The sequence below is a fragment of the Vicia villosa genome, linkage group LG3 (genome assembly GCF_029867415.1).
Source record: "Vicia villosa cultivar HV-30 ecotype Madison, WI linkage group LG3, Vvil1.0, whole genome shotgun sequence".
Lineage (NCBI taxonomy): Eukaryota > Viridiplantae > Streptophyta > Magnoliopsida > Fabales > Fabaceae > Vicia > Vicia villosa.
In genome coordinates, this window is record NC_081182.1 from 62,173,136 (window position 1) to 62,193,775 (window position 20,640).

The 20,640-nt window shown below is 35.5% G+C and overlaps 2 protein-coding genes across 2 annotated transcripts; both read right to left on the reverse strand.

Annotated features, from left to right (window-relative positions):
* Positions 1–10,083: 10,083 nt before the first annotated feature.
* Positions 10,084–12,096, reverse strand: LOC131661642 (small ribosomal subunit protein mS80 (rPPR6)-like). Its single transcript, XM_058931247.1, has one exon. It carries the CDS (start codon positions 11,971–11,973, stop codon positions 10,258–10,260), a length of 1,716 nt encoding a protein of 571 aa, XP_058787230.1. The 5' UTR covers positions 11,974–12,096; the 3' UTR covers positions 10,084–10,257.
* A 1,933-nt stretch (positions 12,097–14,029) lies between these two features.
* LOC131658194 (uncharacterized) lies at positions 14,030–19,067 on the reverse strand. The gene is made up of 5 exons (XM_058927519.1): positions 18,818–19,067; positions 17,016–18,728; positions 16,551–16,849; positions 16,258–16,477; positions 14,030–14,172 (listed from the first exon to the last, which is right to left on the reverse strand). The coding sequence occupies exons 1-5, from the start codon at positions 19,065–19,067 to the stop codon at positions 14,030–14,032; spliced, it is 2,625 nt and encodes an 874-aa protein (XP_058783502.1).
* Positions 19,068–20,640: the final 1,573 nt, after the last annotated feature.

A 20,640-nucleotide genomic window follows, 5' to 3' on the forward strand; every position in this document is an offset into this window, starting at 1 on the left:
AGGGTTAAGGGATATTTGTATTGAAGGAAAAGTTAAATATGATCAAGATCAAATTAAAAAAAGTTTCACAAAACACATCTTAAAACTTTTAGGGGAAAATTAAAGAAACAAAATAAGAGCTTAATAATCTTGAGATTAAAGGTGAATAGATTGGGGCTAACATCAATGAAGATTATTTGTAAAAGAAAAGTAATTGCAGATTTATACAAACCCGTGAAACTTAACTATAGCATTAAATTCTAAAGATCGTGTAACATGTGGTTGAAAGGAGACGTAAAATCTAAATATTTCCATGGTTGTAATAATAAGAGAAGGAAAGACAACAAAATTCTTACACTATAAGTAAATGGAAGAATATTGAAAGAAGCAAATGATATTAAAAAAGATATTGCGATCATTTTCATAATCTTTTTTAGGGAAAAAGTGTGAGACTTGTTCCAGTCAACATCGAGTTCACAAAATTGGACGATATATATAGAGATTTATTGATTTGCGAACTTTTAGAAGCCAAGTCCATAGAGAAATTTAGGATTAAAAAAGCCCAAAAAGTTCAGGCTCAGATGGAGTTAATCTTGGGTTTATAAAAGAATTTTGGGATAAAATCAAAGGCAATTTTATGAGGGTCATGTAATAATTTCACACTTATGGTCGAATGGTTAAAGGAGAAAATTTCTCTTTCCAAGTTGTTATTCCAAAAAAAAGTAACACATCAAGGATTTTAGAATGTAGATTGATATATTTGATAGGATGTATTTACAAATTAATATTAAAGGTATTGATTATTAGATTAAAAAATGATCCATGCCATCATTTAGGAGACAAAATTTGCGTTCATTTTAGGCAGACAAATTTTAGATGGGCTTCTTGTAGCTAATGAAATTGTTGTAGAGGCTAGGTGAAATTATATGATTCAATTGAATATAATTTTCTATATATGTGATGGAAAAAATGGGATTTCACAATATATGGATGAATTGGATTTCAAAATATTTAAGATCTTCTTTAGTTTTGGTGTAAGTAAATGGAAACCCTACTAAGGAGTTCAAGATGGGTCAGGTATTAATACAATGAGACATCTTTCTCCATTCCTTTTTCTTAATAGTTAGTATCGGAAGGATTTAGCGTTCTGATAAAGAAAGTCGTGGAGATGGGGAAATTTGTGGGATAGAAATTTTAGATAGGCGAATATCCTTTCTCTCATATATAATACACAGACGACACCATGATCATAAGTGAGAAGATATGCTCTAACATTTAGATTGTAAAGGTAATTTTTTCTTCTCTTTGAGCCAATGTCTGAATTGAAATAAATTTTCATAAGAGTTCGATTGTTGGGATAAAATTTTCTAGCAATTGGATTGTTGAGGCATCAAAGATCTTAAATTGTAGATTAAGTTTGTTCCCTATCAATTATCCTAGTTATACATGTCGTTGCAGTGGTTTCCCTCCTCCCGAGTCCTCACAAGTCATAACCATGTTGCCTATATAGACCTCGAGGTTCTATCATATATGATACAAAAAGACAACATTCACCAACCTCTGGTAAGTGGGACACACATTCTTGAGTCTAAAAGGCATGACCTGGTAATAGTAAATACAATTGTTAGCTATAAAGGCGATTTTGGTTCAAATTAGAGGGTCCATATTAATCTGCTGGTTATACTTGGAGTAGGCGTCTATGGTGCTCAAGTTTTTATACCCTGACAATACTCCAATAAACTTATCTAAGTTAAGTAACAAACAGGGGGTTCATGGGGCACACCAGGTTTAGGTCTGTGAAGTCTATGCACATCCAAACAATTTCTAATGCTTTCTTACTAAAGCCCTATTTGTTAGCCAAGTGGGATATTTGATCTTTGTTATGAACCCAATTTTTTTAAACTTCCTTACCTCTTCACCGATGGAAATCATTTTTCCTCGCCCGCCTTATGCTTCCCTTGGATTACTAGTTTCATAGAGGTGTTGAGGGCGAGGCGATGATATACGAATCTAACATCAGTTTTTGGCATTTTAGAGGGAGCTAGGGAATATGGATAAATGTTTTTCTACAGAAAATCAACCATATTCCTTTCTTCGACTTATGTCAAGGAAGTGTCCAACTTTGTTGTTTGGAAGTCAAATGGGCCTATCCACACCTCTTCCAAATCTTATATGGGCATAATTCTTTCCCTTATATACTCTTCTCTAAGGTCCAGGTTGACGAAGTTCATTGTGGTTGTTTGGATTTAGTGCAACACATGTGGCCATTTTCATCTTCTTTATTCTCAAATTATTTTGATAGCCTTTTAGGGAAGTCTCTTGATCTCCTTTTATAATGTATGCTTTCCCATTGTCTAGTGGATACTTAATAGTGATGTAAAACATTGATAGGGCAGTCTCTAGAAGGTTGAAGGTGGGCCTCTCGATGATGGTGTTATACGATGAATAACGTTGAAGACAATATATCTCACACTGATCATCTTGGCATTTTCCTTCAAACCAAACACAGTTTTGAGGGTAATGTACCATATGACTTGGAATTCCTCGCCTGAAAATCCAAACAGGGAGCCTCTAAACGATTGCAGATTCTATGGATCCAATCATAGTCTTTCGAAAACATCCTAGTACAAGGCGTCATCTAATCTACCACAACTCGCTTTATTTCCTAGTCTGGCATATATATCTTTATCACCATGATCCACTTTGTGGGGCATAACTCTTGCAACACTTTTAAAAGAACATGATTTTGGACTCGGAAATTGACCTCGACTTAAAGGGGTATTGAAGATAATATATCTCACCTTAATCATATTGGCATTTTCCTTCAACCCAAACACAATTTTGAGGGTAAGGAACCATTTGACTTGGACTTCCTCACCCAAAAATCCAACAAGGGAGCCTCTGAGCAATCATAGATTCTCTGGATCCAAACGTAGTCTCTTGAAAGTGTCCTGGTACAAGACGCCAATTAATCTTTTAGGATCTATCATAACTCGCTTTATTTTCTAGTCTAATAGATATACCTTTATCACCATGGGATCATTTTCATAGGGAAAAACTCGTGCAACACCTTTACAAGATAACATGATTTCGGACTCAAAAGTTGACCTCAACTTCGGAGGTGAATCCCTAGAGGTCATTACTTGAAGGGCATATCTTCTTTGGGAGGATTTGAACTATCCCCTTTAACAACCCTCCGAAGATGATTTTGAGTGTATGGAGGACTGATATGTCCTCCATTCCTTCTCTTTACTCTTTTTGTTTTTTTTATATTGGGGCTTATAGTTTGGTCCCGCCCATGGGAGGAGATCTACTCCTTATTTGCTGAGAGTTTCCTTAGACATATTTTCTCAAATGAACTTCTTGGATAAGGCGTTTTATTTCCCTCTTCAGCTGGTGGTTATTGTTGTTATGATGCCCATTAACCTTGTGAAATTTGCACCACTTGTTGAGCTATTTTCCCATGACTTCCCACTTTGAGGTCGCGGGAACCAAGATGTTGTGAGTATGGAATACTTCATGCCAAATTTGTTTTTCGTTTGGTGTTGAGTGATATATAGTTGCTTGAGGGATTTCCAATGAATTAAAGGTCGTAATGTCTCGAACAAACGATGTGTAATGGATATTGCATTGTTGTTGGGAGGGTTCAAAACTTACAATGATGCGCTATTTTCCGTCTCTAGTCTTCTTATCTACACTGCTTTATTCTCCCTTTATGTAGCATCAGTTCGCGTTATCTCAGCCATGGAAGTAGCAGGATTTTGGGCGTGAGATTCGTTTAAGTGCCTGACTTTCAAGCCATTTTGAAATTCCCCCGCGAACATTTCTTTATTGGGTTTGACCACTTTCATGGTTATCTCGTTGAACCTAACGAGATAGTTCTTATATGATTCAGTGTGCCCTTGACGAACATTGATCACGGTGGTGGTCGAGAGCTTTCGATATTTACTTGTCAAAAAATGATGAATTAGCTTTCTCAAAAGGTCTTGGTAGCTAGTTAGTTATAGTCTAGGGAGGTTCATATACCACCTCGGTGTTTCCTTCTTAAACACATAGGATATTACATTTCAAGGAATCAGTGGTGTTTATTATTGCCATCTGAGTGTTGATGGCTACGATATGCTCTTGAAGACCACTCTTCCGTCGAACCTATCACGTACAGAGGCTTAAATATTTTTGGTATTAGAGCGTCCCAGGTTTTGTTGGAAAGTGGTTAGGGGATCTAGGATTTCGTTTCCATCTAGTGGGCCACCGTTATGTTGTTGTTGAAAGTGCATCATGTTGGTCTATAGAGCTTCGTTGGAGGGACTAAATTTTTTCCATATTGGCCTAAATCTCTAATATGGGTTCATCATTAATCTCTGATATGGGTTCATCATTACTGTTATTGTTGTTGGCGTTGCCTTGTCTCACCATCGCAGATGGATGGTTATGGGAACTGAAATTTTAGATGTAAGTGTGAATCATGTCAATTTTACTAGACTCTACGGTGGACACCAACTGTATTAATGGTAAGTACAATAAATAATACCGTGCTTGAGATAATATGCACTATAGAGCCTTTCTAGGTTCTAATTTGTGAAAAAGTGATTGATATTTTTCAACCGTGCAATTAAAATATTTATAGATCTGGCCTTTTGGCCAAGTTGTTACTAAGGAACCAGTTCCAAAACCTAATTTCATAGGAAGAGCACTTCCTAGACATGTGGGCATTGCACTTATCACGGTATCTGGTTTGTCATGCCCTTGTATGGCTCAGGGTTAGAGTGTGTTTGGTTGAACAATGTGTATTGAGCCAGCCTGGATGATATAATGTACTCGCCACATGATGTCGCCCTTCACGTCCAATCCTATCCTATATCATTCTTGAGTCAAAACGTGATGGGTCGGTCTATTTAAGGATCCTAAAAAATTGTAAGTATTATCCAATAAAACATATAAGATGCACAAAAATTTTACTATGATCAAAGAGATAATTTTTTAAATTCATATGATTTTAAAGAAACATAAAGTATAATGAGCAACTTTCTATTCATTTTAAAAAACTTAATGAATATACCAATATTGCACATTGATATAACTTCTTTTTAAAGCCTTCCGGAGAAAATAATCAGAGTTTTCAGTCAGGAAAATTTCCAGTTTAAGAATTAAGTCTTCTCATTGGCTTTTTTCTGACTTTTTTTTTTTTTTTGCGAAATTTGTTTATAACTTGTACCTAACATTCTGTCAAAACAGTAGATGAGAAATAAAGTAGGAGTATAACAAAAAATGTGAATATTGTGCAGCAGTCTTCATATGAGCTGGTAAACCAGGTGAACTTCATACTTCAAATTAAGCCTACAATCTATCAAACAAACTCGAGTGATTTGAATAATCAATTTCTTGTAGCTTAAACCTTAATTACAATATTATTCAGCGCAAACTTGAATTGAAGACACTGCATTCAAGTAGCAGAAAATCAGCAGCAAATTTCCTCTTTGCTGTCAATACAACACACAAAAAAACACTGCTTAACTACTTTGTCAAGCCTATAGTAATTTCTGGAACTACAAGTACAGTATTTAGTTAAAAATCATATCCCAGAACAGTGGCCAATCCTACCTTCAAGAAAATTCCTACAAAAATGTAAAACAATTGTGTGCATCACTATCACAATAGACAACCAATGAGATAGCACAACCTTCCACCCCAAAATTTGCATATGTGCGTCCCTACTATCATGACACAGTAGGCTAGCCTGTGATTGTGCAACACACTCAACAATATTAGGCAAATTCTTGAAGGTTACATGTCCATATAGACAAGAAAGCCTCAACAAATGTATATAACTGAACCTTATTGGTGAAGAAACTACCAAACACCCTCCAGACAGAAACTAACATCTCTAAGGCTATGTTTGGGAGTTTGGAGGGGAGGGGAGGGCTTCCGAAATCGAATTTTGAAAATAATATAGAAAAATATTTGACATTTTTTGAAAAAATGATTTTGTTTAGAATGATAAAAGACTCATTATCATTACAAAATTTTTAATTTTCAAAATAGTATAACAACCTAAATGATATTTGCAAAATTTATGTAAGCCCTCCAAAACCCTCTAAAACCCTCCTTCAATACCATTTTTGAGTTCCCCCATTTTATGGGGTTTTTGGTATTATGAATAAAATCAAATCCTCCAAAACCCTCATACCTTAAATCTTTTTATTCTTTTCACCCAATTCTTCCTATTTTCCAAAGCCCTCCCCTCCCTTCCCCTCCAAACTCCCAAACATAGCCTAAGTGAATTTTATGGCATTTTGAAATAGTCTTCATGGCAAGGTCGGACCTTCTCCGAAGTCTATTTTGATGTCTATTTTGATGGCTAGTCAAAATCATACATTTACCCCCTAGATAAACATAGTCCTCCAAAGCATTACATGATAGCACTGCTTTCATTTTCAAGATCATAATTCTTAGAATGTAGGTAATATATGGCTTATGGGATTGTAGTGTTTGTGACACTAGACTTTGGGTACCATTACCAATGGATATTTCCCACCAAAAATTTGCCAATCCCCTCGGACTGGTTGCTAGCCCATAGCCAGTTCTAAGCTCAACAAACTGAAACATCCTCTTGAACTCTTGTGACCCTCCTATAACCAAAGTTTCTGCATCTGAATTTATGCACAACAGGCCTCCAACATCACTAGCTAACATCAAATTTTCATTTTGCCTCCAACAACGACCATCATCGTTATCAAAAAGCTTGTCCAAGCAAGACCTAACACAAAGTTCAAATGCAAAGCAAATGAAATAGCCAAAAAAATGTACTTGGCAATCCACTGAGGTGTCAATATAATCTTGGACAGATTCACCTATGATTACCACTACTAGAAAGACATTCTCAACCAAGGTGTTGATGATCCCCCAATAAAACATAGCCTTGAATTGGTAATCGGATAAAATAGCAGACACAATTGGGACAATAACAAAAACACAAACAAGAATTGGCATAAGATTTGATAATGGAAGAAGAATTGACACACTACATATTCACATAGATGGTGAATGAATAACAAATTGAGATTCATCCATCCAATTCTGAAGCATCAATCTCTTCTTGCAATATGTCAATCACATGTAACAATTCAATCCTAATGGTTTAATAGCACCACCAGCACCTAGAATAGCCAAATCTGGTATGTGCATTTTTACGTAACATTTTTTCATGCTTCCAAATGGAATTCTTGTCTCATATTTGGTCACTTTCAACTGTTTTGTTTTAAAGCTTTTCAGAGAAAATAATCAGTTTACAGTCAGGAAAATTTACAGTTTAAGAATTAAGTTTTCTCATTGGTTTTTTTCAAACTTTGTTGTAGCGAAATTGTTTCTAACTTGTACCAACATTCTGTCAAAACAGTAGATGTGAGACATGAAACATCAATTGAAATAGCATTGCAAGGTTTATAGCAATGAGCAAGATGAAATAAAGTAGGACTTAACAAAAAAAAAAAAACTAGTCTACAGGAGTCTTCATATGAGCTGGTTAACCAGGTGAACTTCATATTTCAAATTAAAACTACAAGCTATTGAACTAACTTGAATGATTTGAATAATTAATTTCTTGTAGCTTAAGCCTGAATTACAACATTATTCAGCACATACTTGAACTGAAGACACTGCAATCAAGTAGCAGAAAAACCAAAAAATCAGCAGCGAACTTCCTTGTTGCTATCAATTCAACACCCAAACAAACACTGCTTGACCTCGGCCAGTGATTCAAGGTCTCTCAAACAAAAGTCAGGGTACACTCACGATCACTAAAAATTTGGGAAGCTGCTCTACAGCCTTCTAAAGCTACGCAAACACAAAGGATAAAAAATCCAAAAATGAATGAAGAGTGAAACCACCAAGTGATTTACTAATATTGAAGGGGTAGTTGCACACTCCGTTCCTTTGAAAAGGTTCGTGACAATTTGATAAAGCAGCATCGTACTCTTTCTCTCATGTCAAGATAGACTTGGATTTCATCTACGATAGATGAATTAATAAATCTTATGGCAGCATTAATCAGAACAAAGGCTGTACACTGTACAACAATAGGCCAGAACAGAAATTAAAGCTGGAGTCTTAAACATACAGATAGAATAAACCAGCAGTGATGTCCATTACAGTTTGCTCATTTATCATTGGAAGATAAAGAGATTGCAATAACATGACATTAAAAAAGAAAAATAATCTTCATTTTATGTTTTAAAGAACCAATGTCAACCCTATAGTGGCTTCTTATTTATCAATAAACCTGCTGCTACTCACATCACAGGACTCAGACAATGTGCAATTAGATGGCTGTAAGGGTTGCAATTAAATGCAGAAAATAAGCTGTGACTACAATGAGTGAAAGGGTCTTGTAGCAATTTGATTTAGTGAAACTTTATCAAATAAGACATTAATCCTAACCATCATAAGTCCCTCCTCAATTAACCTACAATTGAAAGTCCAAGACTCCCTCGGAAATCTAATGTTTAGTCTAGACTGCAGTTTGATATACGATAAAATAGAAAAATAGCATGGTGGGTAATGGTTAACTTTTGCACAAATCCAACTGGTAGAGCTATTAGTAAATTAGAATCTCTTCTACTCTTAAACCCACATCTCTACCTCATTCCAGATAGGAGAAGATGAACTTTGGATTTTTATGATCTGTTACATGTCCACCAATCTATCTTTCTTTTAAATTGCATCTCGTTCTCCTAAGTCCTAACCATCATAAGTCCCTCCTCAATTAACCTACGATTGGAAGTCCAAGACTCCCTCAGAGATTGAATGTTTGGTCTAGACTGCAGTTCTATATACGATATATAGAGAAAAATAGAATGGTTGTGATTCGGAGGACTAATAGTCGCGCAGTTTTCTCTACTTATGTGTTTTATGTTCAAGTCTAGCTCTGAAACAGCAGCTAACTAATTTCTGCATTGAGAGGCAGCAAGCTTCTTATGCAATAAATTATTTTGAGTTCTTGGAGGACACTGGGTATGCTCTCCCACCTTGGAGTACTTTCTCATCGTACATACATGGTCTATAGGTTTATGAAGGAAGGAGTCTAATGTTTTGTGGCCATATATAGTCAATGCAGTTCTATGGTACATTTGGTGGAATACTGGAAACAAACCGCCTTCATATTCAAGAATATACCTCTCCCTTTATAATTGGTAAGAGGCAGAATTGTGTTTACAAGTGACCTCTCTTTGGTTCTCTGCCCACTGTTATTTTATCTCAAAGGACGAGGATCTTCCATCATTGATGCGGAGACATTGAACAGATCTCATTACATGTTTGACCCCGTTTGGTTCAATATTTTGTTACTGTTTTACTTATAAGGATTTTTTTATCTTCAACTAGCAAAAACCACATACATGAATAAACAAATGAAGGATCAAGATAAATGATCCAAACACAAGGAACATTGCTGAAAACTGGAGTTAGCAAAGAGCGAGAAGACGGGACGCTAAGATTCGCGAGAATTGCAGAGCTAAGAGAGCGAGAGTTGCAGCACGGAGAGAGCGAGAGTTGAATCCGCGTGCCATATTACCAATCCAAACAACTCCATAGTGCCATAGTGATACAGATTTTGTGCTTCCTTCAAAAAAATACTGACTATGACCATATATACAGATACAACCAAAAGTAATTATAAGAAATTCATTAGGGGACCTATAAGAGCATAAAAGAATGTATTTCTCTTTAACTGTGTGCAAGAGTAAAATTCCTGCAGATACATTTATGTAGCTTTTTCGCAATTAAGTTACTATGTTACACTCTAAGCAACAGCCTAATAGCTATTCATAAAATACACATGAAGCTGAAAATGGAACATGCAATACTAGACATACCAAAATACATAGAGGACAGAAAAAAAATGGGGAAAAGCCCTTTTAAGAAAATTGAAGTTTTTATTGCATTACATGCAAGTTATGCAACACTATCCATGAGTATATGTTTCAAAGGAAATCCACAAGAAAGAAGCACTGAAGTGGCCAATATAATTAAGTGCTATGTTTTGTCCAACATTAATTAACGAAAATAAAGAAATCTGGGTATACTAGTGTCAACATTAAACAGGAGGAAGAGGAACTAAATAAGTTTTATTATAACAAAAAAGGCCAGTAAGAGATGTCAAACTCATCAACAATCACTTCAGAAAATTTCTCCTACAGTAGTTTTTGGCATGGAAATTGTAACCTAATAATAAAAGAATTACAAATACCAGGATTCTCACGTTAACGTCGCACTGCATAATGTTTAGGCCACTAAACTACCGCTTTGAGCCTCCATAGCCTCCTTTTCCGTTTCCTTGACGGCTCTAACTAGGGCTCGGGTGATGCCCTTGAGATATAAACCCTTTTCTTTCATTTCTTCTTGCAGCTTTTCTGCTCTTTCCCAATCCAAAGCCTTCAAGCAGAGAGACTGGATCAGCTTCTCGTATTCATCGGCAGAAGCACGTACACCAAAATCCTTCATCTCAGACAACAACTCCAAAGCCTCGTCAAATCTTTCCAATTTGCAATATCCACGGATTAGAGTGTGATAAATTACAGGGCTTAACTTTAAATGATTCTTTTTAGCTTCTTCCAAGATCTTCCTAGCCTGTTCCATCTCGCCTCCATTTGAATAAGCACTAGCAATAACAGAGTACGCGTACACATCGGGTTTCAAACCCCTACTTTCAAGTAGCCTCAAAATCTCCACAGCTTGCCCCATTTCCCCAGCTTTAGAGTAACCAGTAATAACATAATTGAAAACAGCATTTCCAGGAAGTGGACCATCCGTAATCATTTTCAAAACCAACTCCTTGGCCGCATCAACATCTTTAACCCTGCACAAGGCTCGGACAACAGCCGAAAACGGCTTGATTGCCCGCTTCCTCCTCTCCACCGGGATATCATTCAACACCTCCAAAGCCAGTGGTACAGTTTCATTTTTATGACATAAATGAGAAGCCAAAAAGTTAACAGAAGACAGAGGCGGATACCTCTTGTTCTCTATTGCTGCCATATACACTGCATGAGCTTCTTTAGCCTTTTCGCCCTTACACAACCAAGACAATATTCTAGCAATCTTTTCACCATCCGGAATTCTCTGAGCATCAAGCATCTTCTGACACACAGACCAAGCCAAATCAAAGTCCGATCTCCTAGAAAGTCCTTCAATCGTAAAATAATAAGTGTCTGCATCCGGCACACACTGAAACCCCTCGAATTTTTCAAACACCCCTAATGCAGCTTTCCCTTTTCCCAATTTAGAGAATGAGCTCACTAACTCATTAAGAATGGTTACATTGACAACCCCAATTTCTTTCTCCCCAATTTCCTTCACCAAATCCCACAGAGAGTATACATCTTTGTCCCTCAATGAACGACCGCTATTGCATATTGTGATAACAAAAGACTCTAGAACCTGTGTGGTCACCACAAGCGAATTCTCAGTCCAAGCCCATTTGAAAAACCTCACAAGATTCTCAGCCAAAACAGTTTCTACTGATTCAATAGCTTTGATAACGAAATCCTGACGTATAGTCAAATTCATGTTATCGAGAGAAGACTCAAACGACTCATCAGCACTAGTCTGCAGAAGAGACACAACTTTCTCCAATTTTTCATCATCAATCTGGAAAGCTTCCGTTTCCTCTTCTTCTACTACAAAATCGTGTTCATTACCGTCATCATTAGGAACAGCGACATCGTCATTTTCGAGGCGAACAGCGTCAAAGTGGTTTTCAGAAGAATGAGAATCAACGGGAACCTCATTTTCAGTGGCGATTTGTTGAGAGAAGAATCTAGGGTTGTTAATAGCGCTGGGAAAATGCGAAAATTGAGGAGAATCTAAGGAAGAAGAAATGGTTGATTGTGTGGGGTTTATTGCGAAATTAGAGAGAGGAACCTGAATTGGTGAGATGTATGCGGCCTTGTAGTTGCGAAGAACAGTGAATCTTTGTCTTGCAAGTAACGACCTCCACATTTTTTCTTTGGATCTGAAACTATGGCGGCGCTGCCTCTTCTCCGGTAGGGTTCAGTGAGCTAACGAGAATGCTATATGTTGCAGGGACATAATTGGAATATTATAATTTCACTAAGGTTTTACTTTTAATATTGTTCTCTCGTCTGATTTTGTATTTCACTACTTAAAAAAAAATTGGAAAAAAAAATTCAAATAACCATGTTTAATAATTTATTTACACCAAAAACCATCTTTTCGAAAAAATTACCGACCAGGTTTTAGAGGTGGTCTTCACATAGGAGCCACCTCAGGTGGCGCCAATGACCAATCTCTCCTAACCTATGTGCCACCCAGGGTGGCATCAATGTACATTTTTTCCTTTTTAGCCACCTAGGGTGGTGCCTATGCACATTTCTTTTTCTTTTTTTTTTTGTTTTTTTTTTGTTTTTTTTTTAAATGTTTATATACTATTTTTTTTATTTATTAATAAAATTGTTTTTAACATAAATAAATAAATTATATTTTGTTTTTTTATTCATTAATAAAATTGTTTTTATTTTAAAGTATTAAAAAAATATATATATTAAATTGCAACAGATAAGATCAGTGAATCAGCTAAGTCGAGCGTCCACGGAAAAGAGAAGTTCCTATACTAGTTTTTAATTTAACCAAAAATAATAATAACTTCTTGCATCACAATTGCCATTTCATCATTTGCTTCTTGGATCACTACTTCTTTGAATTTAAGGAGAATTACATTCATCACTCATGAATTATGTTAAAATGGCACTGCCATTTCCTTTAATTTTAGAATACACAAAAAAATTTACTAACAAGAAAAAAATATTGTAAATAAATGTTATTCATGCCTATATTTTTTTAGTTTTTATTAAAAATTATATGAGTGTCAGTGTTATTTTAATTAAACTTAGAGGATATTAATGCATATTTTAAAATTAGAATGGATGTTTATGTTATTTTAATAGACTTCGGAGGAAGTGACCCTATTATCCTCTTGAATTTAAGGATGTATCTGAAAAAAATATTTTGATGTTAAAATTACATATTGTGCTAGTAGCAAGTAGTGATTAGGTATATTGATTTCAGAAAATTGAATTTTGAATCTTACGTGTGCTAATTATATATGTTGAATAATTTCGATTGAGCTATGTTTGATTGGGTCCCCACATTTGGCCTTTGGTCGGCCCAAAACATTATGTTTGGGACGATGAAAGAAAAAATTGATTGGTTGTTCTACTGTCGATTCATTGCAATTAGGATAAGGGGTGACAAAACTTAAACTAATACTTGTATGGCATGGTTGGTTTAAGAATTTCTTTTAGAGAAAAAGCTAAAAATGTGGTTAAGTTATCACGTTTAGTGACATAAACAAATTAGCATCCTAGGAAAGAATCTTGGTTTAACCCGAAAGCAAATCTACTTTAAGATAAGAAGAAAATCGAGGGGTTTCGTCTATCGAATAGTTACCCATAAAAGCAAGATGCTACAGAAGGAGAAAAACTTGTTAACTACAATTTTCTAGTTGCCTTAACTGGTAAACCGAACATCTATGAGGATATCTGGGGTGTTCACATCACCTTTGGGAGAAATGCACGACTTGATAGCTCATCTGCAACCCTTCTCTTGTTCGGGTGATAAAAGTGCACTCTAGAGACTTTCCCGCTTAGTTACATAAACAAATAAGCTCCCTGAGGAAAGGAAAGTTACCCACCTCTTCCGCTCTAAAGGGTCAATGTGGGAAAAACATTTTCCACCGTATGAGTTAGGAAAGCTCGTATTTTGAATGAGTTAACAAACCTTTCCCCTTCATGGAGTAAGGTCGTCATAAGAAAGTTTTAGAAAATTGAAAATTTCCACTTAAAGAGCGATTTATCTCCATAGACTTGGATAAAATCAAATTGTCTTGACCTGACTTAAAAAGACGCAATTTACGTATGAACAAAGAAGATGTAGAGGGCTCGAGAGAGCTCTAAGATCAAACTTAAATGATTGTAAACGATCAGACATTACATGTCTAAAGAGTAAAGATTGACAATGAAGACGAATTAAATATTATTTAATCTTCAATATTAAGATACAATATGTTTAGAACCATTCGGAAGCTTTCAGCAATGCTTCCATTGGGCCTTGGAGGCTTAGGAATAGATGGGATATTTGTATTTAAGCTCTCAACAATCTCAACTTCATGGCAACTCACATCTACAGAGAAGAAAATCATTGTGTAGATAAAATTGTTAATTTATGTCTTTTAGTGGCTAACTATACTTGGTGGAATTGTTTACACCCCCAATGTAACTAGAGATTTTAATATAAACAATTTAGGTCTTCCTAACTTTCGTTTTTGTTAGGTTTGAGGTTTTGGACATTGTCCCCTCATTTTTGTGTCCTTTTTAAATCATGGACAAATACTCTCATTTAATTAAAAAAACATTATTTAGCAAAATTATTATAATTTAATTTAAAATAATAAAGTTAAAAAATATTTTTTTTTTAATAACTACTAGTATTAAAAAGAGTTTATAATAGGAGTAACTACACATTTAGCATTTAATTCCAACACTTTCTTTTTTTACCTTTTGTGAGAAAGGGAATGATAAAATTCAGACAAGATAGAATCTTGATATTTGTTATTTCATACTCGTGATGTGACGCGTGGTTCTCACTCTCGAATAGTTCAAGGAATTTTTTTTAAAAACTCAGTATAGAGGCGCGTGAGGTTTATTTGGGGTTTGAATTTGCTATGACACTTGCAGCTGTTTTTGATGTTGAAGTGTTTGTACAAAAGACAAAAAAAGAAAGTTACACGGTGGGATTATTAAAGTTTACAAAGTCACCTTTGTTTGATTAAATCTTAGGGTTAAATATATTTTTAGTCCCTTTAAAATTACTAAAAACTATTTTTAGTCCCTATTAAAAAAAAGTCGACTTTTAGTCCTTATAAAATTACTTTTGCACTCACTTTTAGTCCCTGTAGAGGGACTAAAAGTGAGTGCAAAAGTGATTTTATAGGGACTAAAAGTCATCAATAAAACTCAAACTCTATTCAAGTAAAACAATTCCTTTTAATTATGCATATTGCTTATAATTCCTTTTATTAATATTATTCATATCATTACAAAAATACTACACCAGAAAAAAAATCACCCGTGCGGAAGCACGGGTCTCTGACTAGTTAAAAGGTACATAGAAAATAACCAACAGAAAAAGATAAAGTAAAACATCTAAGAAATCACCACGGTTAAAACAATGTCATTAGGTCCATGCATCATTTGAATGGCATCAATGTCGTATTCCACGTTATCCCAGAAAGTTATCGTTGCTCCAGTCACATCATCAGCCCTTGTTTTAAGCCTCTTGATGCTTCTTATCTGTTCGCCGGCCTCGTACTCCCCCTCTAAAAATCTCGGGAGAGTCCTCTTGAGTTGCTCGACGGAAGAGATATTCCAAAACATAACTGGCATGGGAGGTTTGACGGCGGAGAATATGACATGTCCGTTCCTTCTGCGATACTCCGGTTCAGGTTCGGCACGCCATGTTGATCTCCGGGGCGGCAACTCTGTTGTCCGGTGACATCCATCTGGCCTAATGGTTGTCCGGCGAGGCATGGTTGTGTTTGTGTGATTGTTTGGTATATGGAGTTTGTGTATCTGTGTGTAAACTCAACCATAGGAGCCCCTAATTTATAATAGTAGTGGGTAAAAAATAGTAATGATGTTTCGTACTGTTTACAAGCACGCCTAACATGTACGATAAATGCAGACACACTGATCAATGACTGACTTGATGGGACTAGACGAAAGCATGCGTATTTGACTGACTGTCCAAAATAAAGAGTGGCAGTATGGGCCATGAAGACAATTTCACTACGAGACAAAGACATTAGACAGTAATGATTTTAATTTTTAAGTATGGGCCGTGTTTCTCGTAGGCAGTAAAGATTTTAATTTTTAAGTTAAGATTTTAATTTTTAAGTTAAGATTTTAATTTATTTTTTTTGACAAAAGAGATTTTAATTTTTTTTAAGCAATTTGGTTTAATTTACATGTAATGGTTTTATTTTGTTGACGAGTAGTACTTGTTATGAGGGGGCAAAGACCTGACCTCAAACCTATCTATACCTAAAAAAAGAAAAACCTACCTTGTTCTTGTTAAAATCCAACAAAACACTTGGAGGAACCACATTCCACCAAGTAAAACAGCTAACCTGTAAGCCTAGATTAACAATTTTATCTGCACATTGATTCCCCTCCCTAAAAATATGCGAAGCAAAAAAATTAAAGTTACACAACTTAAATAAGCAAGAATCCCATCTATTTCGAAGCTTCCACGGAACAACCATAGAGTTGCTAAAAGCCGAAACCACTAAAGAGGAATCAGACTCCAACCAAAGATTCAACCAACCGTTACCAATAGCAATCTCCATGGCAAGAATTGCCCCCATGAGCTCCGCGAAAAGAGCATTAGCAGATCCCAAATTACTGCAAAAACTACCGAGATGATCGCCCTCCTCGTTACAGAAGATACCGCCACACCCAACCAACTGAGGCAAACCCGCAGAAGCTTCGTCAACATTTTACCTTAACCCAACCTGGTTGAGGAGGGAACCAGAGAACTTCAATAGACGAACGAGTTCGAGGGGGATTGAGAGAAACCGGAAAATGCTTTAAAATAACAAAATCAGACATGGAAGAATTTGTAGGGCTCTGAGTTAGATTACCCGACATAGAAGAGAGGGAGATGATACTCGCACAATGAGACTTCCACAACAGCTTTTTATTCTGAAATCTAACCAAGTTTCTAGCATTCCAAATGCTAGCCACTGTATTAAGAATAGCAGCCAAGATAACCACATGGCATTGAGCAGAATGAGATCCTTCTAGAACAGAAATACAATCATTCAGGCTGCATATACCACTTCTAATATTTATCAAATTGCAGATCCACTTCCAAATAGAGATAGAATAAGTGCAATCGTAAAAAAAGATGTTGAATATATTCAGGATTCGAAAAGCAGAGATTGCAAACTGAAGGAAGGTGCTAACCTCGTAAACGAAGATTGTTATCAGTCGGTAATTTGCCATGAAACAATCTCCAAAAGAGAAGAGACTTCGAATGCGGGATGGCCCGGTTCCAAAGAACTCGACCCCAGGAACTTTGTATAGGCCTGCAGCAGAAATAATAAGCCTCTTTGAGGGTCAAAAAACCATTGTCTGAAGGCTTCCAGATCACACAATCCTGCGCTTGAGAATTAATCACCGTCGTCTCGCAAACTTGCCGCAAATCAGGACAAGAAACAAAAAGCTCTGGGGGGAGAACTATCTTGTCGTCATAAATGAAATCTTTCAGAATGCCGTTAAAAACCGCAAGAGGTTCTTCAATGAATCTATCCTTAAGAGGATACCCATTCCAATTGTCACTCCAAAGATTAATATTTTCCCCATTTCCAACCAGCCACATCGAACTGATCTCGATAATATTAAGAAAATACATGCTCCCGGACCAGATTGAAGAAAAAACATGGTATTGCACCCGTTTTCCTCTTTTGAAAACTCTAGATTTAAGAATCTGAGCCCAATCGTCCCGACCATTATAAATAGTCCAGCATTGTCTCAAGTCTGCAACATCATTGAGAGTCCTTAGAGATCTAATGCCCAATCCCCCATCTTTCAAACTTCTGCAACAAAGCTTCCAAGCCACGGTAACTAATTTCCTCTTATTCATATCGACACTCCATATGAAGTTACGACACCACCCTTCAATGATCTTAATAAGACTAATAGGCCAGGAGTAAACCATTATGGAATAAACTGTCATGCTTTGAATAACCGACATGACCAATTGCACTCTACCTGCTATCGAAAGCAAACTAGCTTTCCACGCAGCAAGCTTGGCTTTAATCTTATCCGCCAGAGGCTGGAAATAAATCGCTTTTGGTCTGCCTTTGAAAATCGGAACTCCCAAATAGTAAAACGGAAGCTGACCTTTGCAGAAGCCAACGAGGTTAGCTAACAAACTATGACGATCATTGGACATGGAACCTGCATAAATAACCGACTTGCTGGGGTTGCAAACCTGACCAGAACACTCAGCATAATAAGAGAACAACCCTTTAAAAGCTTCAATAGAGGAGATACAACCACGAGAGAAAAGGATAATATCATCGGCATACAAAGTGTGAGACGGAAACATGACGTTTCGCGAAGCATGCATAAGCTTGACTTTATTATCAGAAACAAGTTTAGAAATTACCCGACTTAGGACGTCTTCATCCAAACAAAAGAACATAGGCGAAAGCGGATCTCCTTGCCTAACCCCCCTTTGACAGTTGAAAAAGACATGTTGCTGCCCATTCAATGCAATAGAAACTTTAGCAGAGGATAAGATACATTTGATCCATAAACAGAACTTCTCGCAAAAACCAAATTGATGGAGAACCTTCAAAATGAACTTCCAACTCAAAGTATCGAACGCTTTTGCAATATCAACTTTCAAAATAATGTTTCCACCAAGAGTTTTCCTATGTAACGAATTGGCTGCTTCGGAAGTGAGACATATGCAGTCCCGAATGCTTCTTCCACTAATGAAACCATTTTTCTCCTTAGAAATAATGAGAGGAAGAACCTTAGCTAACCTGTCAGCAAGAATCTTTGTAATAATTTTGAACTTAAAATTAGCAAGCGCTATGGGACGAAACTGCTCAATACTGTCCGCTTCTTTAACTTTAGGGATTAGAACTAAAGTGTTAGAATTATACCCTGGAGAAATCCAACCATCTTTAAAAAAAATGAAGTGTAGCATTAAGAACATCTTCTTTTATCAAGTTCCAAAAAGTTTGAAAAAAAACTAGGACCAAACCCATCAGGACCGGCAGCACTATCCTTATTAAGATTGAAAATAGCAGAATGAACTTCCAGCTCAGTAGGAAGCATAGTAAGAAGAAAGTTAGTCTGGTCGGACACGAGCTTAAGAATGACATCCTCCACCAAAGAATTATCCTGCAAAACAGAAACATTGTCAAATAAATCTTTAAAATGGTTCACCGCATTCTCCGCTATAAGACCCGAGTTGTTGAAAGTAACACCCCCAAACTTCATAGAATGAATAGCCTTAGTAGCATTTCTAAGATATTCAACGATATTCAACGATTAATACCCTGTTAAGAGTGTATTAAGAGTTTAAGTTCAATTTTTTTAATAGAACTCTGTTTAAACTTTAGCCATATATAGCACCCCTATTTTTAAATCTCACACTCGCCATATTTCAATAATGGTCAAGTTACCCCCTTGGATAAATGAAGTTAAAAAATTCGGACGAAATATTTGGTAGTATAAACAAAATATCCAGTAATTACTTAAAAATTTAGTCGTTTATTCAAAATATGGGGAACTTACCTAAATATTTGATTGTTTATACAAAATGTCTAGCTCATCGGCAGAGCCGACCCTAGGGGTAGGCAAATTAGGCGTTTGCCTAGGACCTCTAAATTTCAATTTTTTTTAACCCTTACATTCAATAGCAGTTGATTGTAAAAAAACATTTCAATAATATTTAATTGATATTATTAGTGTTACTATTTTGGCCCTTTTCAATAAAGTGGTAATAATTAAGTTTAATATACCATTTTTTTCTAATTCTATTGCATCTCCCTGCTGTACTTATTACTTGACTTACTAGTATATCATCAATTTATATAAATCTTTCATCCATTAATTGTATTATTTTATAATATTAATTTATATAAACCTCCTATATTTTTCATTATTTGTATTATTGATGTCAATAAATTTATCAATTAATTTGTATAAAATATTATTCTTAAAGTCATAATAATCAAAAAAATTGATATCTTCCACGCATATTTATGTGAAAGGATTATTCGTAAACAAAAATAATTTAATGAAATTATTATCAACAACATTATAAAATTTTCAAAAATCATTGTAAACTCATATATAATATACTAAAATAATATTTTATTCTATTTGTAATCATATTTTTTATTTTATTTTTATTAATAAAAGGGTAATGTTAACGAGTGCTTCTGAGACACTGGTTAAGAGATTAAAAAGATAAGTTAAGTATTGAAAGTAAAAAGATAAATTTTTATCTAAAATATATGTATTTAATACATTAAAAACATAAATAATTAACTTAATGTAGCAATGCGGCTTTAACATCTTACAATGTCTTCTTTAGTTTGGTCTAAAGTATAATTGTACTTCAATGGAGCAGAAATTCTTGTAGAGTTTCGGGTTCCGACAAATAACGCATGTTTCACCATCTTGATATCTAAGTTGAATGATTTGTTGTCCGACACAAACAACAAAAATGTAAGAAAGATCAAATTTTGTGAAGATTGGATTGATACTAATGGACGAGTGAAATACAACCTTATTGAATTGAAGACCAATGAGAATTTGAAAGCTATGTGAAAATTGTTTGATGCGACAATTTCTAGATTTGTGGACGACTTAATCACGATGTAAAAATGACCAGAATCATGTGGTAGTGCCAAAATATTCTTATTTATTATTATTATTATTATTATTATTATTATTATTATTATTATTTCTTTTAGGGTATGTTTGGATATCACGAAATGAACGGAGTGGAATGGAATGGAGCGGAGTGAGATGGAGCGGAGTGGAACGGAGCGGAACGAATGTA

Bases quoted from the DNA above. Each gene is read 5' to 3' on its own strand.
- LOC131658194 (XM_058927519.1), bottom strand. From the start codon at position 19,067: ATGAAGTTTGGGGGTGTTACTTTCAACAACTCGGGTCTTATAGCGGAG. The intron at 16,850-17,015 runs GTTAGCACCTTC...TTTCTGTTCTAG, and splicing joins TAACAATCTTCGTTTACGAG to AAGGATCTCATTCTGCTCAA. The intron at 14,173-16,257 runs GTAACTTTAATT...TCTTCTCTGTAG, and splicing joins TTCTTGCTTATTTAAGTTGT to ATGTGAGTTGCCATGAAGTT.
- LOC131661642 (XM_058931247.1), bottom strand. From the start codon at position 11,973: ATGTGGAGGTCGTTACTTGCAAGACAAAGATTCACTGTTCTTCGCAAC.